The sequence below is a fragment of the Magallana gigas genome, chromosome 7 (genome assembly GCF_963853765.1).
Source record: "Magallana gigas chromosome 7, xbMagGiga1.1, whole genome shotgun sequence".
Lineage (NCBI taxonomy): Eukaryota > Metazoa > Mollusca > Bivalvia > Ostreida > Ostreidae > Magallana > Magallana gigas.
Genome location: NC_088859.1, coordinates 26,378,143 through 26,399,549, shown reverse-complemented (window position 1 = coordinate 26,399,549; position 21,407 = coordinate 26,378,143). Strand labels below are relative to the sequence as shown.

Sequence of the window (21,407 nt, the reverse complement as noted above, 5' to 3'; positions counted from 1 at the left end):
AAGCCTTTTAATTCATCTAAATTATATTACCAGAAATGCGCTAAAAATTGTTGTATGCTAAGATGTCGTCTACAATTAAATGTATCGATCTTTATCCCCCCCCCCCATTTAATATACAAGAATGGGATGCATTTGCATTGAATGTTCGACAAATCGACTCTATTTAACGTACATTCAGAGAAAAAAAAATAAGTGTCAATAATATTAATGACTATATTAATTGTTACTAGTGACTAGCATGTGTTTAGCTATTTCAAAAATCCAAAGGTGGAAAAATAATCCTCCTTTTTTTTTTTTTTTTTTTGATGACGCAGTGCACAAAAAAGTAAACCTGGAAGTACTGGCTGATTTAAACTGAGGCAAATTGTGTGGGGACCGTTCTTTTGAAAAATTTGTTAAATGAATAGATTGAATTTCATAATTGGAAAATTCATTACTTGCAAGTAATGTGGTAAGTGACACCTTCACGATGTGTTGTAATATTAATCGAAATAAACAATAAATTTAAGTATAGTTTTTTAAATAGTTTCTTTCCCATCATCGACATACTAGCTACAGCGTAGCGCTGTGGGTGAGTGGGTTCACTTCAAACCTATATATCATGGGTTCGAATCTCGTTGAGGACGGTAAACATTTTGATTTTAACATTCCAAAATTTTCTAAAACGTATTTTTTGGTGGAATACTGTTAAAGAAAATTCTAAACCGGTGAAAGTATTTCAATTATAATATATTTTAATCCACATTAATATTGACAGATGTTCCTTACCACCTTAAGGGGATGGGAGGGTGGCTTTGAATTTCTCTCAGGTTGGGATACATAAATCCTATTAGTTAATTTTCCCCTTTATTTATTTGACTTATTTTTGCATTAAAGCGAATTATATCACTTATATATGCCTTTAATGAAATATGTATATTTATTTATCATTCCAAAATGATATTTAGGAAATTTTCTTCAACTCAGAAATGAAAAGTCCCCGATGATGTTTGGGCCTTGGGACTTAGGAACGATAACTCTTATCTGAGGAACTTTCATACCAAATAAAATTTAAAATATTTTTTTTTTATTATTTGCAATGATTTTCATTCAATTTTATTATGTCACATTTATTAAAATACAATTTCTTATAACATCAAGCAGCTTTTTCAGATGATTTGTGAACAGAGTAAGAAAATATGAAAAATTATGTTTTGGGGAAATACTAAAAAAAATGCAATAATAACATTTTTGAATTTTAAGAGGTGTTATATTTTTTAAGATGTCTTAAGAAAATATCCATCATATGACAAAAAATGTTCTCTCAATTTGTTAATAGTTAACTTTTTAAAAATTATTAAAAACAAAAACACGGACAAATATTAAAGAATTCTTTTAAAATACCAATAGTATCCCTATCATCATTTTAATATTTGATAAGTATACTTTTGAAAATTGAAATAAATTGTGGGTGTATAGAGCCACCTTAAGTTTTAGATTGATTTTACGCGAATTTCAAAGGATAAAAGAAAGACAACCCTTGTGTGTCAATAGATCTACATCGAGTTCAGCAAAACGTTTTAACATCCTGCGCATGCGTACATCTGGTTTGAAATTCGTAAACGGATTGATGAATTAATGACATGTGAACCCGAGAAAGAGTAAAAGTTTTCGTACTTCTTTGAAATCTTTACGAATTAAACCATCGGTGGTAAATTTTTAAAGGAATCATGGATTTGGGAAGCCTTAAAGTTGGTGTCAATGTCGACATTCAACGAACTGATGGTAAGTATTAACCAGTCGGCGCCGTTGCTAACTCGATTTAAAACGGGGCAGACGAAATAAAATTGGGTTCGTTTCAAAATTGCATGACTAAGTTGATCGGAATTTAATGAAACTTGATTAAATAGTTGCAATTCAATTAAGGGGTGTTTGGAAAAAGTACTTTTGTGAAGTAAATAAACAACTACGATGTCCTAAATTTTGAATTCTTTAAAAGTTTCGAAACTTAATTTCTTGAAAAGTGATTGTAATCTATATGGAAATTTAATATTAAAGCAATATAAGCTGTCGGCGACGGTATTTTTTTTCAATCGCCGAAAGCCCTCTAAAACAATTTAGCCACATTAAAACATTACAGATCAAAATGATGCTACCAGCTATTAAGTCTTAAACTCGTTTAATGCGTGAAAATATGCTCAGCGAGAATTTTTGTCTTGCAAGACAATATTTCACTGACGTATTCAGAAATATGCAAGTGACCCTAGGTCAGACACTCGGACACTGGGATACGCATGCGTAGATAGTCGGAGGTGATGAAAAAAGATGTCGGGAAAACGTGGAGCGAAGTTAAAACTAACAGATTCAGCAAGAAAGAGGAATAAAAAAGAAGCAAATGCCAGACTTAACAAAAACAAAATCTATATCGGAGATCAGTATGATCGCTGGACGGAATTACGGACGAAATTGTGTTTGAAAACAAATATCGAACTTGCAAAGATGCTGCTTGATAAGTAAGTGTAAACATTGTTTATATGAGATGTATATAAGCCCATTTTCTTCAAGATTGTTGCTTGAAATATTATTAACACTTAAGTTCTTCATATCTTTCATGTTTATTAACGCGATTTCAGTGATTGTTGGTGTAGATGAACATAGTAAACAAAGGTATTCGTCAGTCATTCGGTAGTGTAAACTTTGTGAGGCACGGAAGGGGAAAATAGCCTACATGCATTTCATTATTTTTTTTAGTTACAAAGATGTTCAAGGAAATGAGACCAGAGTACCTGCGCGAAATGAATTTATTCCTTGTGTTACGTCAACGCCTGGTCCATCAGTTGTACAGAAAATGTGTGTGGTGGAATCTGATTTATCGGACATTTCACCAGATGAAGTTGGAAAAGAGTAAGTTTTTAATAGCTATTCATGTAGCACTTGAGTGACATTTCAATTTTGAGAAATATTTAATCAAGGATTAAAAAAATGATTTTGTAAACTTAGAATAACAAAATATTTTCAGTGTAGAAAGTGCTATGTCAGGCATTGAGGAACTTGCACAACCAAGAACGAAAAGACTTAAGCAACTTTCAGACAGTTTTATGGATCCTTTTAGGTATCTAAAAGCATTAAATTTGAATCAATTGTTTCTGAATTTAATCATTATTAAATGTATTATTGATTCTATTGATTTCAATATTTTATGTAATTTCTATTGTAGAATTACAATGAGTGCCTCAGAACTGACTTGTGACCAGGATGACTCCTCTGAAGATGAAGAATATGAGCCTAGCTTTCATCTATCATTTAAGTAATTATTATAATATGTACAAAGTTTAAGTACAGATAAAAAGTGTTAATTATTAGAAATATTTTAGAGGAAATAATACAAGATATTTGTTTATCCAAAAGATAACAATTCAATTTTGGTTTTTTACTAAAGACTTGATCATGGCATAATCTCAGAGGAGTCGGATCCAGAAGAAAATGAAGAGGAGGAAGAAAGTGTAGTTAGACATTCTGAGTGTAATGTGCAAGTGATCCGGAGTCATGATGAGATAAACCAGCTAATTAATGATCACCCAGCCATGGTCTATCTAAACCCATTGGTTGCCTTGGCAGAAACTAAAGTGCCTAGAATTTGCAGTGTGAGAGAGTGTGAGGCTGAGGTGGAAATTTTATCAGAAGTTGTATCTTCAGCAGTGTACCTAAGATGGGTAAATCAAATTTTAATTTTGCTTAAAAAATATTTCAATAAAAAAAATATATTATAATATATCTACTTTCCGGTTTCCACAACTAGGTATCAAAGTGTCATTTTAGGTCTGCACAAACAACCATGAGGTTCACAAATGGTGTTCGCAACCACTTCTAAACAGGCGGGTCCACAGTGGAGATGTGTTGCTTTCAGCAGCACTACTGGCCTCTGGAAACAACTTCCAAAAGATTGCCCTGTTTGCTAAGTTCCTGAAGCTTCCTATCCTGTCTTCTTCTTCATTTGTTAAAATCCAAAGAACATATGTAACTCCTTCAATTGAAGAAATTTGGACCAACCACCAAAATGAAATTTTTGAAGAATTCAGAGGCAAAGATATTGTTGTTCTTGGTTAGTATAGTCTAAATGCTTTATAAATAAGTTTAGTATGTTGTTGACCCTTTATAATGACAAGCCTTTCAACTACATGCATCTAAAAATAATTTTTTGTATAGGAGATGGTCGCATGGACAGTCCAGGTCACTCTGCACAGTACTGCACGTACACGTTTATGGAAAACGAGACCCATAAAATACTGTGCGTAGTGACAATGGACAAGAGAATGACAGGAAGAAAGAGTGCCATCCTTGAAAAAGCATGTTTTCAAAAAGGTCTGCAGTTTCTTTTTGAAAAAGGATTACATGTAGTAGAAGTTGTAACAGATGCACATGTACAGGTTGAAGCACTAATGAGTAAGTGCTTTCGTAAATTCATTGTTTAAGCTTATTAGTTGGGTATAGAAATACAACTAACATGTTATACCAGTAAAATTATTCAATGAAAAATACTTTTGACTTTATTTAGTAGTACATTTTATAATGTTGTCATTTGTACCATAAATCTTGTTTCAACATTTTTTTTTTATTTCAGAAAAAGATTACCCAGAAATTAAGCATTCTTTTGACATATGGCACGGGTCTAAAAATCTAGGGAAAAAAATAATAAAGGTAAGACAATTCAGTTTGTTAAAATAAGAATGATGACTTTGAGAAAATCAAAAATGAAGTTGATAAACTAAATGTAACATTATTATTATTTTCAGGCTGGGCAAGAAAAATCCAAAAAACCAATATTACAGTGGACAAGGGAGATAGTTAACCATTTTTGGTTCTGTTCCTCCGTTGCAAATACAGAGGAAGAGTTTATTGTAAGTTTGATTATTTAGTAAACTAGATTTCATGTCATCAGTTATCGGTTTAATATGAGTTAAACAGCATTTTAAACTGTTCCTGTCCTTCTTTTCAGGGCATTTGGTTTGGAGTCATGCACCATGTGGTAAATGAGCATGAATGGATTTTACCCTATAGAGCAGGTGCGAAAAGTTCATGCCAGCATGGTCCTTTGACAGAGGAAAGGGACAAAGACTGGCTTGAGGCAGGATCCCCAGCCCATGTCGCTGTACGTGACATTGTCCGCGACAAAAGACTTTTGAAGAAGATTCCTTACTACCTTAATTGCAGGTATATATCAAATTAAACTTTACTCACTTTAAAACACTATTTTGATTTGTATTTCATAGGTGAATCAAAACTTCCTTTGAAATGAAAATATCATTATTTGATTATTTCTCACAGGAGTACAGCATCTCTAGAAAACTTTCAAAACCTGATTTTAAAGTACTCGTCAAAGAGACACTCGTACACACCTCCGGTGTACAGAGCAAGAAATCTTGTTGCAGCACTAGACCACAATGCCAACTGTGATAGAGAGGCTGCCAAAACAAAAGACGGATCACTAAGGTTTGTTTTCTCAAAAGGTTTTACACACTTTCTCAATTCTCATTTATGTGATGTTAAAGAGTCATTATTGCTTACTATAGGTTGTACTGTGAAATATATGATTAAACAGATTGAATTTTATACTTTAGACATCAGCGGTACTATAGTAAAAAAAGTGGTCGATGGTCTGCCTACCCAGTGCGACAGGAAAAGCAGTACCCATATGTAGCCGATATTTTGAAACTCTGTGTACAGAACAGAATCATCGACCCTGTGGGCATGAATAGGCCAGTTACGCTTAGTGTAGGTGATCCAAGACTTGTGTCGGAGACCCTAGCTCCTGTCCCTCCACCTCCAACAGCATCTTTAGTGGCAGAGAAGAAGTCTCGATTTCTGTCCGAGAGTCAAATTCAAGAGAACTGATTTGTCTTTGTTATGGATAATCCACTGTCAGTAATCTTGTAAATTATGCTTGTAAATTTTGGGATAATCCACTGTCAGTAATCTTGTAAATCATGCTTGTAAATTTTGACAATCTCATGATATATTCTATTATAGTAATCAAATATCTCAGCTCTTCCTGATGTTTTTCATAGTGCCAAAAAGAAAAAGTTATGTAGTTAATTATTTTATTCAGTGTAAAAATAAATGATGTGAATGATCTAACAACCAAATAAGAGTCGAGCTGTACTTTAATCAAGGATTCCCTCAATATATCCTACATATTGACTGGAAGGCTCGGGATATCTGTCACGAATGCGCCACACACAGCAGCTTGGAATAACTTTTCGGTTTCCAGCTCCTAGGCGACCGTGCATCCACATAATGTATTGTCTGTAAGCTGTGTGCCGATGTGCTCTGTTGTAGTCATTGTCTCTGGGTTCTGCTAAGGCATCATTTCTACACCTCATGGCAACTTCTAGAACCAATTCATCAAGGACTATTGTATAGAAATCCTAAAGAAAATGAAATGATGTGGTAGTTAAGTAAATAAAGGTCAGTTTTCTTTAATCAATGTAAAGATTTTTAATGCTTACATGAAGTTTTTTGAAAGTGAAAACTTACAGCTAATTTTGAGTGGCAGTTATCGGGAATTTTCCCACAGCACACTTTTTCCCTCTCGGTAGGCATCTCCCTACAGCTATTGCAGGTACACCAGCTTGGAACTGCAGGCATATTTCCCGGCGCTGGATCCCCATTTCCATCAGTAGACTTTAGGACATCAATCAATAGTGAGGGCTGCTTCATACAAACTAACTTGAGGGTCTTCTTCAGAGCGGAAAGGTCCATTTTGGAAATACATTCCTAAAATAAAGTAGCATAAACTGAAAGAAAATTTTTCTAATTTTTGAAGGCAGGTCAAATATAAACATTTTCAAACTTTTTGTAATTTGATTTATTTGGACCTGTATATACCTCAAGTTGACTTTGTCTGTCACGCCTAGCCTGTGCTGCCAATTCAAGCCTGTTCATGCCAGCTGGCTGAACCCTCTGTCTCGATCCTCTGCGTCTTCCCTGTCCTCTAACTCGAGGAGCCTAGAAGTATTAAATGAACAGTCACTGTTGTTATTTTTAATTTTTTCTTGTTTAATTTTTTTAAAAGGTTAATCTGATACTGTTTTCTTACCCCAGTACGACGAACTGCAGTTTGTCTGCCCCTACCACGACCTCTCCTCTGCCTTATAGGTGTTCTAACCTCTTCATCTGAGGTACTGACTGGATTTGGGGAAAGGCTTCTTGATCTTGACCCATCTGAATACTACAAAGTCATTTTAAAGATGAAATATTATTATAACAGATTTTTCCCAATAAAATACAAAGTAAATGTTATTATATTTGCATTTAACAAATGAACATTCCAGTCAAAATTTATTTTGTTTTGAAATTCATGGCATACAAAACAAAAATACACAAATTGGAATATAAATGAAAAGAAATCGCACAATTATCTGTACAGGGTCTTTTGTACGCAATCGAATCAAAGATAGCAAACCCCCTCGAGGGCCCCTTGATGTATGCAAATAACGTTCTATTTTCACTTCATGCAAACGTATGTTTTGCGGCTAATATTTAAGTTTTTAAGCAATTCTATGAAGAGTTCACGTTCAAAAATTGTTAAAGTGTTGATTCATTACTTACCTCTGTGTCGTCCATCTTCGATTTATTGATAGATCCAGCATCTTGCACGCGCTACTTTATATTCGGCTATTCCCGTATCCCGTCCCGAATAGTAATTAGCGATGGTTGCAAAGGTGGTCAGTTCAAACAAACAATCGATTTATCGCATGGATATGTTTATTTACAACAGATTGTGGTAACTGCTATTTGCAGAATATGCATTACTGGTTGTTATCTGCTAATTGACGGCATAAAATTGTGTTCTTAAAATTACCGCCTCCGACAGCTTATATTGCTTTAAAGGACATGTTAGGTTATCATTATTTTTTTTCATGATTTTTAGGAAAAGAGGTTATTATAATGATGAAATTTGTGTCAAGTAATGTGCAGTCGTAGTAACAACTAAAGAAAGCTTGAAATATGAGACTGATAAGTTTTATACTGTATTGTCATAAGTTCCTTTTTCCAATCTGTGATAATATATCATGAATGAAGTTTATGTCCTGGGAATCCATTCAGCCATCAAGCCACAAGTGACCTTTAAAAAACCTAGTTTCTCACAACTTGTTGTGATAGTATGTTTAGACATAAAATTGTCAAAACAGAACTATCTTTGAAAGTTAAATTGGTTTTAACCAAAAAGAGAGAACTTGTTTGAATTAGGATAATCCAAAGCTCTATTTCTGTTGTTCCTCCCTGATATCTTCATTGTGTAAAAGTTACATATGATTGCTTTTTGCAAATAAAAATGTACATATAGTACAAGTAATACAGAATATTTTGAGGGTAACACCACAGATCAAACCTTGTTTGTTTCTTCAGTCATGTAAATAGAATGCATACATGTACCAAAGTTAGTGTCACAACTCTATATTAGTATATATACCAGTGTATCGTTATTGCTTTTTTCTGAATGTTAGTTCTCCAATATTAATGTATATATTTTTTTGTTCTTACTTCTTGATGTCCTACCCTGTAATAGCTAGATCATGTTATTATGTAAAATTTTAGAAGGAGGCACAGGGAGTAAAGCGACCGAGCCCCTTCTTAATCGCAAAAGTTTTACTAAATGCGATGTAACTGACATAAACTACTTTTTCATTAGCTGATCAAAAGTTCTGAGTCACTCAAATACTATCTCCCTTGTTCTCAACTCTCCAAGCTGTCAATCAAAATGTTGAGGTCGCTCTGAACTTGGAGAAATTTATAATTATAATTATAATTATAATTATGTTTACTGATTAGCAACTGCTGGTAGATGAAAATTTTAAAAAGTTGGCCAAGTTCTAATTACCAGTTTTAAACCTTTCTCCCAATAAGATTTGTAAACTGAACAAGATACACAGACTCTTGCTTTCAGACTTTTTATAGTCAATGTCTTGTAAAGTTCAAGGCCATTTATTTCAATTCAAGGTCAAAACTAGTAAAATGGTTAAGTATAAAATAACTTATCCATGTGACTATGATATAAACTGTTCAACAAGCTTAGTTCACTTGATTTTTGTAAGTAAAATGTGGTAAGGTTCTATCAATATGTATTACATGCAAGATGAACACATAGAAGATTCTTTCATGTATCTACGCATCACAAATAAGTCATTGTGTTAATTGAAATAATAGAATAGTACTAGTTTGAAATCATTGAATACAAGCGTGAAAGTGATCAATGTGTACAAATTATTATTATTTCAAAGCTGCTTTTAAGCATAATGCATACAAATGTCTCTATTTTATTATATAGGTCGCATTCATTCAGCTGTTATTAGTGGACTAAATCCTGAAGCAAGAAGTGTAACAGTAGAGTGGTTTGAGAAAGGAGAAACCAAGGGGAAAGAGGTATTTCATTATAGTTTTGACTAAAATGGATACTAAATACATTTAGTTTACTTCATTGCATTTAAAATATTAACTCTAAACTCCCCTTCTATGTATTTTTATAGATTGAAGTAGAGGCCATCTTCTCTTTGAATCCTGACTTTGCTCCAGCACAGCCTCCCCCAAGCAACCGAGAAATCCAGTCTTCAAAGGTTGGTCAATATAAATATACGAATATTTTAATAAAATGTCCATTTTAATTCTTTCAATGAGCACTTATGATTTGATGGATTGGTCCTTCATTATTATTTTTTTTTAAATGCAGCTAAAGAGCTTTTTTTTTTTTTTAGTATTAATTTCTGCTAAGTCTTTGCCTTCTGATTTGTGAATCAGTTTGGACCATTAGTCCAGAGTAAAATCTTTGATGGGGTGGAAACCCATTAAATGAAAAATGATGTCTTATTAGATAAAAAGTTTTATGCTAGTCCTATATAATGACACTGCTTGGGAAGTAGGTTTGAGTGAAGTGAAGCTCACCGACTTCACTAAATGAAAGTTTTGTTTTTGTACTGCTTAGAAGTCTTTGCCATTTCGAAGATAACAATTTTGTATGTAAAATTAAAAATTTTTCTTATTATTTCAGAGTAGTAGAATTCCTAATGCAGGCGATGGTCCTAAAGCTGTTCGAAAAGGTACAACTTTTACATTCAACTTTTCTTCAAAATTACAATAGATTTCAAATGCTCTTTCTGGAAAGATTTATTCTTGTTTTATAAGATGAAGGCTGGAAAAAAAGTGATGAAAATATTACAATATATCTGCTATCCTCTAACTGTTAACTTCATTTTCATTCCAGCACCATCCTCTGCTAAGTCACGTCAAAGCTATGCAGCAAATTCCAGATCGTCAGTAGCAAACCAGAATGGCCATGCTGAACCCAAGGTGGACCCCAAAGCAGCACCGGGTGGTAGGTTATGTTTAATACAACCAGAAATCTATGGTTTTATATTACAATTTAAAGTGATTGAAGGGAAACTCCTTAAAATTCAAACTTCTATTGAATTTGTTAAAATGATTAGTTTATTACACTGGATTACATGTATCTTCATCATTGAAAAGAATTCACAAAGGTATTTTTTTAATTTTCATGTGTTTAATATGATCCACTTGTCTAGATTTAAAATGTTTGGGTACTTGATTTTTCCAGCTCGAAGAAAGTCTAACTGTGTGAAAGAAGTGGAGAAAATTCAACAGAAGCGAGACGAGAGACGAGCCAAACATTTAGCAATCAAGGAACAAAACGAACAGCATTTTGACACAGCAGATCCAAACTGGGAGTTCCAGGCCATGATCAAGTGAGTTTGCCTTCTTGTTTAACATGTTCAAATAGGTGTGTCACTACTTGTCAAGGCATTGCGCTTGTGTTCTCGGGATACACAATGCTAAAGAAGCACAATGCAATGGGAAGAGTGTCGTCAGATTCAATTGTTGTCTGTTGTCACCATATGTTATTCTAAATAATTTAAATTTTTTAATAGGTTATTTGAAAACAATTTTTGTGTGCAGTGGTAGTAAATGTGAAAGTTGTTGAATTGAAGTTCTTACTAGTAGCTGCAGAGTCTTAGGTTCATTAATAGCCAATTTGGGAATATAGTTTGTAAATATTTTCATACCAAAAAAAATTACTGAGATATTTTACAACTGATTTACCACTCAACTTGCCTCAAACATTTTCCTGAACACCCTAATGATATCTAAAGTAAAATGTGTCAGGAATTTATTCCTAGATTAGGCGGAAACCATGCACAGCTTTTTGTGCACAATAAATATTCAATCTTTTATGCGCAATAAATATACAGTTTTTATGCGCAATAAATATAGATGGATCTGTTACTCCACAGTTCGTCAACCTAAATTTTCCGTGGAGCAATAGTTCTGCAGCCAAGTCCTTACATACATGTATGTACAGTTTGTCAACTTCTGTGGTGTAGGTTAATGCAATCTCTTCAAAGATTTAAAAAAAAAAAAAAAATCTATATTTTGTAAAATGTGGTATAAAATCATGAATTTTGGTACAAATAATCTATATAAACTGACATTTTCCAGGTGTAGAACAATATGATTTGATATCCATCTCAGAAATGTTGAAATAAATTGAACTATCAATTTATTATTCATGAAGTAACAAAGTGTGTTGAGATAAGATTAAAGAATTTTGTTTGAATAAAGATTAATTTGTGATAACCGTTTTATTTTTGAATTTGTAAACAAGCCACTCAAATGAAAAGATGGCCCACATTTATTAGTATAATATATATACAAGGAAGTACTTGCTTTACAATATTAAGTTCAGATGGAAATCAATTGAAACACATGGCGATAACTAAGATCATATATTCCATTAAATTGCTGGACCCAGATATGGGTTATTAATTATTTATTGATTATTGATTGGACAAGGAGCCACCCTCACTTCCTTAATCAATAGCATGTAATATTGCTACAGTGGAGAGGAGTATTGACAGTTCTGCTCTCGGCCAGACCAAGGACTCCTTTGATTAATTAATACCTATACAGAGATTGCATGGATATAAATTGAAATAACTGTTATAGATATATCTAACTGTACCGTGCATAAACTATATGATTTCTTTGTATAATTTCTGTCTGTATTGAAAATGATATGCAATAATACAAAGGAAACTCTATTATACAGTAAAACACGGCTATAACAAACCCGCTTATAATGAATTGACGCTTACAGCGAAGTGATTTTAGTTCCCCATGACTTTGTTACGTGTTGTAAACTTGACGGATATAACGAATTACGCATATAACGAAGTAAAATTGAACATCTCTGGGACTTCGTTATAAGCGTGTTTTACTGTAGTATGCATTTGAATATTTAATGTTTACACTTTGTATTCATAAATTACATATCTTGTTATTTGTTATGAAAAAAATTCCTTGAGATTGATTTTTAATCTTTATATTTTACAGAGAATACAGAGCCGGCCTGGAATTTCGACCCTTGACCTCTTCCGACCCCATTGTCAATCATCAAATCTGTGTATGTGTCAGGAAACGTCCACTAAACAAAAAAGGTCAGTAATGAGTGTTTTTCTGATAAAAATCTTTTTATTTGGTGAACAGTGTCATGTAAAAACTTCTTTATTTGGTAATGAAAACAGCTTTGAATGAAAATGTGAGTGGAAAAGAATTTATTTGATTTGAATAATTGAATGTCTACTTGAACAGTTCTTTTTTTTATTTTTCAGAGCTCACAAAAAAGGATGTTGATGTGTTAACCATTCCAAACAAGGAATGTACCATTGTACATGAACCCAAACTTAAAGTGGACTTAACCAAGTACTTAGAAAACCAAACCTTCCGATTCGACTATGCATTTGATGAGAACTCCACAAATGAAATGGTTTACAGGTATATTGTTTGAAAACTCTTTTAATCCCCCCCCCCCCCCAATACAGTCAGAATACTAAATAGTTACCTTATGAACTAGTGAAAAACATGTACATGAGTATATGAGGTGTTGCAGAGTTTGTTCCAAACAAAGCATAAGATCTGCATTTATAGCATTAGTGTACTTGTGCAGTACTTGTGCTTACAGACTTGTACACTTTCAGATGGAAAATAATAATTATTTTTAGAACTCCCAACAAATATTTTTTTTTTTCTTTTATTAAAAACATTCACATATTCATTATTACATCATCATCATCATCATCATACATCGCACATTTAGTGTCTACAAATAGTCACCTATATCGTAGTAAATATCATTTCTAGTACAACCAGTCATTTTTAGAACAGTATCGGTATTTTGCATACACAGATTACTTTTCAAACTAAATAAGAGGTTTTTCTCTGACATTTTCTCATCCTTTAATCTACATTTCATCTTATATTTATACATACTAAAGGTAATAAAAGCTATTAGGTTGTTTAAAAGCAATGTTTTGTCGCTTACTTCAGCATAGAATCCAAGTACAATAATTTTCCAAGTAATATCAAATTTTAGAAAGGAGCTGACCATCTCCCAGATAGTCTTGATAATTTTACAGTCATATAGTAAATGTTTAATATTTTCTTCATCTTCACATATTTCACATAGTGGGGATACATCCTTATTCCACTTACTTACATAAGCATTGTTGTTCAGAATACCATGTAACAATTTGTAGTTAAATTCTGATATTCTTTTCTCATACATACTCTTAATTTTAGACATATATACATTTTTCCAAATATAACTTTCTGTAATGTTAAATATTCTGTTCCATTTATTCTTTTGGATCGGTTTATGAAATTCCGTATCAATAAATATAGAGTAATAAAAATTGCTTTTTACATTTCTTATTGATTCTACAACATTTTAATAAAAATTAATTGATACAAATTCTGATTTGAACTAATTTATCATCTTTAGAGCGTATGCTGGCCTTTCCATCTATAACAGTTTCTGCACATAATTTCTCTCTAGCCATAATAAAACTTTGTAATTAAATGTGACTGGATTCATTTTAGACCATAATTAGTGCACAGTGATTTGTCACATACACTATATTTTGATATTTATATCCTCCCTTACTCATTATAGGTACACAGCTAAGCCTCTTGTAGAGTGTATCTTTGAAGGAGGCATGGCAACATGTTTTGCCTATGGCCAGACAGGAAGTGGAAAGACACACGTGAGTCTACCTCAGTACTAATATTGATGTAACAAGAACAGACTATTAGTCGGCCCTTCTCTCTGGTACATACTCCTATGTACATTTCAATAATAATTAAAAAGGTTTCACTTTTCATATCAAATGATTTTATCGTCATCTTTCCAGTTTTTCTTTGGTTTGCTCTTTGGTCAAAAATAACTTGCATGAATGCATTGCATGCATGAATTAGTAGCAAACATTGTTTGTGATGCTCTTTTCCAAAATTTAGAATTCTAGATTAATGTTTACTGGTATAAATTTCAACAATAAGTAAACAATTTTTATATATCATTCCTTCGATGTTTCAGACAATGGGAGGAGACTTCTCATCTAAAGGCCAGCAAGACTGTGCAAAAGGAATTTACTGCTTAGCTGGTAAGTAATTACCTCTTGTTTTACAAACAAATTTGGATCAATTGTATTAAAAACCCTTATGATTTTATGTACATGTTTATAGTCATAAACTTTATTTAAAACACATAGAACATAAATCTGCACTATTGAAATTCTTTCCAGCTCGAGATGTTTTTAGACTCCTAAATACAAAATATAAGAAGTTGGAGTTACAAGTTGGTGCGAGCTTTTTCGAAATTTACAGTGGAAAGGTGAGATACTTGTACATTTATGAGTGCATTGGTTTTGAAAAATTCATTCAGTTTTAAATTTTGCTAGCAAATGAAAAAACACAATATACATGTAGATTTGTTTTTAATGTGTGTATACATTATAAAGAAAATCCCTGCACAGCAATTCAATTATAGGTTGTTTTATCACACATTGCTTGTATATTACTAAAATACAAATTCAGATAAATTTGTTTTTTGGTCTATTGATTCCTTCAATTATCCGTTGGGTTTACAGGTATTTGATTTGCTCAACAAAAAAATCAAACTGCGTGTGCTAGAAGATCACAAAGGCCAGGTAAATGTGGTCGGACTTAAGGAAGAGCAGATAGACAGTGCGGACGATGTGTTACGACTCATCCAGCACGGAAACAACGTTCGGACGTCGGGGCAGACCTCAGCCAATCAGCACTCTTCTCGTTCACATGCTGTGTTTCAGATCATCATTCGCAGAAAGTCAGTCTACCTGTTATTTGATCAATTTGATATATACATAAAAGTTTAATAGACATGGCTGATGTTTTCCTTAGTCAGTTAAATGCATGTACATGTATATATGAATTAATGTCAAGACCCAGTAAATAAAAAGAGCTTACAGATTTTTGAAATATGAACTCTTTCAATGATGGTTCATAACAATGGTGGTTTTGTAAGTTGTACTTGGGCTAAATTTTAAGATAAACACAGTTAAAAGTCACTGTCATATCAATGAAATATGAAGAAAACCAGCTACAAAACTTAAAGGGTTTTTGTTTATGACAAATGCAATATATTCATATACCAATTTTATTCCAGGAACACGAACAAACTACATGGAAAGTTTTCACTAATAGATCTTGCAGGTATGTTTACTTCAGATATATCATTAGAGATAAGTGTATTTTCCTCAATCATTAAAAATCATTGAAAAGATATCAATCACAGAGTTTAAGGTGTTCTTATTTAACCTAAATTTCCCCGTAGGTAATGAGCGAGGAGCTGATACCTCAAGTTCTGACAGACAGACAAGAATGGAGGGAGCAGAAATTAATAAAAGTCTCCTAGCTCTCAAGGTATACACTTTCACTTTGAATCATTACTAGTTAGTTTTATGATGCATAGGGTTCCAACAGTTTATATTTCTTTGATCAGTAGAAAGATTTACAGCCTTCAGTACTTGATTTATGTAAAAATCATGCACAGTGCTTTTTGACAGTAATTCAATGCTTGGTAAAAATAGCAATTGTGCCTCACATTAGTTTAATGTAAAATTCATTAAAAAAAATTATATGTGAATTTCACATAAATTTCATACAAAAAATTACCTGTGAATTTCACATGAAGCTTCTTGTGAAATTCATGTGAAGCTCTTTTGGTGATTTTAACATGATAAGGCTTATTGGCATTGAATGAATGAATTTACAAACTTGAATATGTACTTGATATTTGACAAAGTGATGCACAGTGCTTATGACAGTGATTATTTGCTCCACCAACAGGAGTGTATTCGTGCTCTCAGCAGACGAGGGGAGTACCAGCCATTCAGAGCCAGCAAGCTGACGCAGGTTCTCAGGGACTCGTTCATCGGTGACAATTCTCGGACTTGTATGGTAAGTGACTTGTTTCTCCTGTCTTGTCAGCATTATAAATCACTGTATAAGTGTAATATATATGTTACGTAGACAACCGTTTACTATATTTAGTGTTTATGGTTCTTGTTACCATTGACAGATTGCGATGGTATCACCTGGGATGACGTGTTGTGAGCATACCCTGAACACGCTACGATATGCTGACAGGTAGGAATGTGCAGAGAAACTGTGTATCTGAAACATGAACAAACATATTTCTAAAGCTGTGAAAGAAATTAATAATCGCTGCAGAATGCTCAAATCTTCATTTCAATTGATTTATTTACTGTTGAATCATTAAGATTTGCGATGGCTCAATTTTCGTGGTATTTATTAGTATCATTCCCCCACAAATTTACATCCTCGATGAAAACAAATTTGGAAAGAGTTAGTTTTATCACTGAAACTGAAATCTGATGCATCCATGAAATTACATCCCCACGCTTAAGCAAAAAACCCACAATCCACGAAAAATTGGTCCCCACAAATTTACACGATCCCACAGTAATGTGTATATGAAATGGACATTATTTTTGTTCTTTAAAACATACTAACATGTACATGAATCTCTGAATGACACCAAATGTTTGTTTCCTTGCAGAGTGAAGGAGCTGGGTCCAGGGGGGCCGGTAGAAGGGAAGCCAGCCGAAATAGCCCTGCCAAACAACATCAACTTCGGAGCCATGTCGCCACAGAACAGTGATCTAGCCAAACTCAAAACCTCCAATGTAAGAACCAACACAACAACCGGCATCAATTAATTTCAACAACATTTATCTATAAACACTGGTCAGAGTGAAACAGACTTTGATTCTTAAGAAGATAAATTTAATGTGTAGCATTCTATACCTGTATTACATGTATGAAGGTCCTTCATATTAACTGAGACTGATATGAGTAACACATGATTTTGTCCTTTGTTTACAGCAAGATGAGATCCCTGACGAGCTGCTGACATTCCATGAAGCTGTCAATCACATCCAGGAGATGGAGGAGGATATCATTGACGACCACAAATCTCTCATAGAGGTCTGTCTGGGTTTTATGTACATTGAGCATTACATAGGGTATGAATGCTTAAAAAGTAACAATATTGTAAAATACACAGTCTGTCTGTCAATTAAATCATAGTATGGTATATTGAGGTAATTAATTTTCTGTGTAAAGAAACTTAACATTTTTTTTTTTATGATATAGGAATGAGAAACATTTTTTTACTGACTGATTGACACACAGCTACTTTCTTTCTCGTCCCCATTTCACTCTATCATGTGTATTTGAGCAGTCCATTGCATATGAATGTTTGACATCCTATTTCTTTCTACAGAATACACAGAAATGGCTGATTGAAGACAAGAAACTGGCAAAGAATTCAGATGAAGCTGATTATGATGTAGAAGGTAATCAAATGTTACTGGGAATTTTTGCCCTCTCAACTTCTTATTGTACATGTGTATAATATGTTCCTTAGATATGAATTTTAATACCTCTAGGTAGTCTTTTTAACAACTTTGGTCTTTTGCTTCTATTGGCAATTACTGGTATAAATATTGGTATATTTCAAACTTATCATAACACTGACATTCTGATTTTTAAATCATTAATATATAGATACAATAGATTTACTATGGCAGTTAGCACTATTGCCAGCAGAAAATACATTGTATTGAGAAAAATGTCAAAACTGTTGATAAAAGGCTTTTCTCAAATTAAATTCCATAAAGCTAAGCTGTTCGTTTGTTTTGTATGATAAGTTAGAATTTCATCTTTCATTGTAGCATATGCTAAACAGCTGGATAACCTTTTAGCAAAGAAAATCCAAACACTGACCAAGTTACGAGGTAAGTCGGAGCACAACGGCATTTACTTCTGTGTTATATTTTGTCATTGCTATCACTATGTATTTTAATGTCAATCTAAATTTGATTAACAGTATATTCAATTGCTGTCCGGCAGGACTTTAGACTTGCTTTTTCCCTCGTAGCCAGTAAAAATAAAGTTTTAAAATACAGAAGAAGACTGAATTTGTCAGAAATTGATGCATATCCAACATTTGTTGTGGGTTAACTAGTTTGAGTTATCAAACTTTGAATTGAATGTTAATAAAACCAGATTAAATCGGACAGTTTTGATCCACATAAAACCAGAAAACAAGAGTAAAATTGAGTGCTGATGATGAATAATTGCATGAAATCCCTCTTCTCTTTTCAGAAAAAGTAGCCAATTTTCGAAAAGAAATTCAAGAAGAAGAAACTTTGAGCAAAAATATCAAGAGCAAGAAGAAGTGAACAAACCAAACTCTCAAAATCTGAGCTCACACATCAATCTAATGAAACCACCATCTGGATCTGGACAAGTTCCCTATGATTACTCCTGAGGAGTGCCGAGTATGCATGCCTGCTATCTGTGATATTTTTGTGTTTATATTTTGCTTCCTTGGAGAGATTAGCCCACTCATACTCTTTGTGCAGAGTGATACCATTGACAACAAGCTTAGACTGTGATCACAGAAAAAAAAATAGCCTTGTAGATCAGACTCCATATAGGTTTATTGTCTCTGAACACTTCTTCCTCCCATCTCTCTCTCTCTCTCTCTCGCTCTCCTTCACGTAGTTCTAATTCTAGTCTTCTGTGGGTATACACATGTACATGATAACTAGTATATAACTGATGAACTTGCCAGTTGTTGTTTGGTCAGTGTTGTGTCCATTTTGTTGAATGAATTTCATGAATGAAAGGGTCACTTATCCATACTTGTTCTTACTTCACTGAAATCCATACTGATGTATATCATCTCTATTGTAGAGCATTTGTCGATTTTCGTAGGGCATTTTTATAGAATTAAAAAAAAAATAATCAAGAGGTTTAAACAGAGAGGTTCATAGAAAACTCACTAGTCATACATGCAGGTTATATTGAATTCATTCATACATACATGTATTTTAATCAGATACGGAGAGAGAGAGTTTTGTTTTTATTTGGCAGATTTTCTAAATGAAATGCTAATAGGTTCATGGCTCTAGAATATTGTTTTTCTATGACTTATTTTAGTTTTATATTGCACATCCTACCATGAGCAACTTTTAATATACTGTACAAGTATTTCTTTGTGTTTTTCTAGAGGCTGTATTAATCAGTGCCAGAATTTATCATGACTCATGCACTCAAAATGAAAGAAAAAATGAATTGTCAGAATACATGTTCATTTAACCACTGTTCCTGTGTCCTCCCTCTCTATTGTGGCGTGTGATTTTTGTCGGCAAGCAATCTTGTAAAACTAACCAGACAGAAAAACTAACTTTGGATTTATTTTGTGTTTTAAAATAAAAAGTTCATGGTTTACATGTGCAATAATAAAAATGTATATATATAATTTTTTTCCTGCTCCTGTCTTTTTAATGTAATAAACCATAACATTTTTGTTGCATGGAGAATGAGGCTGTATGAATATTCATGGATGCAAATTTGGTTGTGTTTTCTGTTGTTTTCTTTAATGTGATTAATTAGCATCCCATCTTGTTCATCCTTCACAGAGGCTTTGTTGATATTGTTTTGTGCAGAGACATCATTTCTGTAATAGAGTACAAACAGGAGCGGTTTATTTTATTCTGAAAACCCCCCAATATTTTCACGTTTTTGTTTGTCTGTAAATATGTACATTTATTTAAAAACTATGAGCTGTTCATTTATGTCATATATTCTTCCATATGTATATAATTCACTTGTATTGTAAATGAAGTGTACTTTTTCATGACAATGTCTATGTTATTACATGTTCTAATTATCAAAGGTAATGAATATGTATTTAATGAATATTTATGGCTTAAAGAGTTGTATTATTTTGAATACAAAAAAACCCCTCAGTTGTTTTAATATTGTATATTCAGCATTATAATTTGTTAACATGGTAGTTATAATAGAAGAGGTTAGTGGGGTGTTAATCCTTTTGATATAAAACTTTGGCTGTGTACCCACTGTTCATTTATATTTTCATAACAAATAGGAGTAGGAAAAAATATTTAATTATAGTATATAAACCTTCATGTGATACGAAAAAATAGATATTTCTTTTTCTAACAATAGATTTTGTTACTTTTAGATAGAGGGTTTGTAATTGTTTTTTTTTTTCTTTTTAATTTTGTGAAATCTTTCAAAATGATTTTCATGTATTATGCTACATAGAGAAGAGGTTCATTCATGTAACATTCCAGTACATTTACAGAATTTAGAAATGATAAGAACACGAACATGTAGTTGTTCAAGGTTTTCCTTTTCCCTTAAAACTGCTGAGTTGTCTCATCTTTTTTTTTTGTATGGTAATTTATTTTATTAATCAAGAAATCTTGTTCCTTCCTCGTCTTAAACTTATGGAATAATGTAAACGATTTTAATATACAAATTCTGCTTTGTATAATTACCACCACACAAAAGTATTTGATATTGTGCATAAAGCATCTTTGTTTTGTTAGAAGAAAAAGTGATGCATGACAGATAAGAGAGTATTATTTAGGTGTGCAAATAGTTCTCGTACTTGACACTGAATTGAAAGACGAGTTGAAGAGCTTGTTGAGTTTCTTATTCAACTCTAGAATCTTTGACTGCTTTGAAAACTTAAGGTCACATTAATGAATAAAGATATGAAACAAGAACTGTGTTATTTATGCATTTCTATATAGAAGTGGAAAAATAATTTGGAGAGAAAATTATCTGTAGTTATGGTACATTGTTCTCATACATATTAAAATACATTTAAACCTTCAACTTGTATCCACAAATTGGATTATGTGTAATTTCTGTGCAGATTAGAAATTTCAGGTTTCCTCTCCATTGCAAACATGAATGGATGAAAAAGGCAGACAATGATCGATATTCAAGACATCATGTCATGGAAGAAAAGGGTTCACTTACTGGTAAAGAGGTTCCGGTGGTTGTCGCAAATACATCTGAGATGTGAACAGTGATCATTTTCAGGTCTCCTATTCCAAAATTGTATTTTTTTAAACAATCAAAATAATTCTTATCTGTATTATTGGCGACTATCTTAATTAAAGGGTCCTGTAACA

At 32.8% G+C, this 21,407-nt stretch overlaps 3 protein-coding genes across 3 annotated transcripts; 2 read left to right on the top strand and 1 right to left on the bottom strand.

Annotated features, from left to right (window-relative positions):
- Window positions 1–1,576: 1,576 nt before the first annotated feature.
- Window positions 1,577–19,959, top strand: LOC105343250 (kinesin-like protein KIF2A). The gene is made up of 21 exons (XM_011450548.4): window positions 1,577–1,764; window positions 9,308–9,402; window positions 9,507–9,593; window positions 10,025–10,073; window positions 10,238–10,348; window positions 10,589–10,736; window positions 12,382–12,485; window positions 12,660–12,822; window positions 14,000–14,090; window positions 14,420–14,486; window positions 14,628–14,716; window positions 14,973–15,190; window positions 15,530–15,576; window positions 15,698–15,786; window positions 16,213–16,323; window positions 16,445–16,512; window positions 16,946–17,072; window positions 17,272–17,373; window positions 17,672–17,744; window positions 18,123–18,185; window positions 18,556–19,959. The coding sequence occupies exons 1-21, from the start codon at window positions 1,710–1,712 to the stop codon at window positions 18,630–18,632; spliced, it is 2,034 nt and encodes a 677-aa protein (XP_011448850.1). The 5' UTR covers window positions 1,577–1,709; the 3' UTR covers window positions 18,633–19,959.
- LOC105319494 (uncharacterized) lies at window positions 2,208–6,342 on the top strand. The gene is made up of 12 exons (XM_066067587.1): window positions 2,208–2,492; window positions 2,731–2,883; window positions 2,999–3,091; window positions 3,197–3,286; window positions 3,419–3,692; window positions 3,799–4,081; window positions 4,186–4,422; window positions 4,601–4,677; window positions 4,773–4,877; window positions 4,976–5,190; window positions 5,305–5,469; window positions 5,598–6,342. Exons 1-12 carry the CDS (start codon window positions 2,305–2,307, stop codon window positions 5,869–5,871), a joined length of 2,154 nt encoding a protein of 717 aa, XP_065923659.1. The 5' UTR covers window positions 2,208–2,304; the 3' UTR covers window positions 5,872–6,342.
- LOC117685738 (uncharacterized) lies at window positions 6,087–7,861 on the bottom strand. Its single transcript, XM_034460248.2, has 5 exons — window positions 7,588–7,861; window positions 7,076–7,207; window positions 6,865–6,984; window positions 6,514–6,753; window positions 6,087–6,404 (listed from the first exon to the last, which is right to left on the bottom strand). Exons 1-5 carry the CDS (start codon window positions 7,600–7,602, stop codon window positions 6,141–6,143), a joined length of 771 nt encoding a protein of 256 aa, XP_034316139.2. The 5' UTR covers window positions 7,603–7,861; the 3' UTR covers window positions 6,087–6,140.
- Window positions 19,960–21,407: the final 1,448 nt, after the last annotated feature.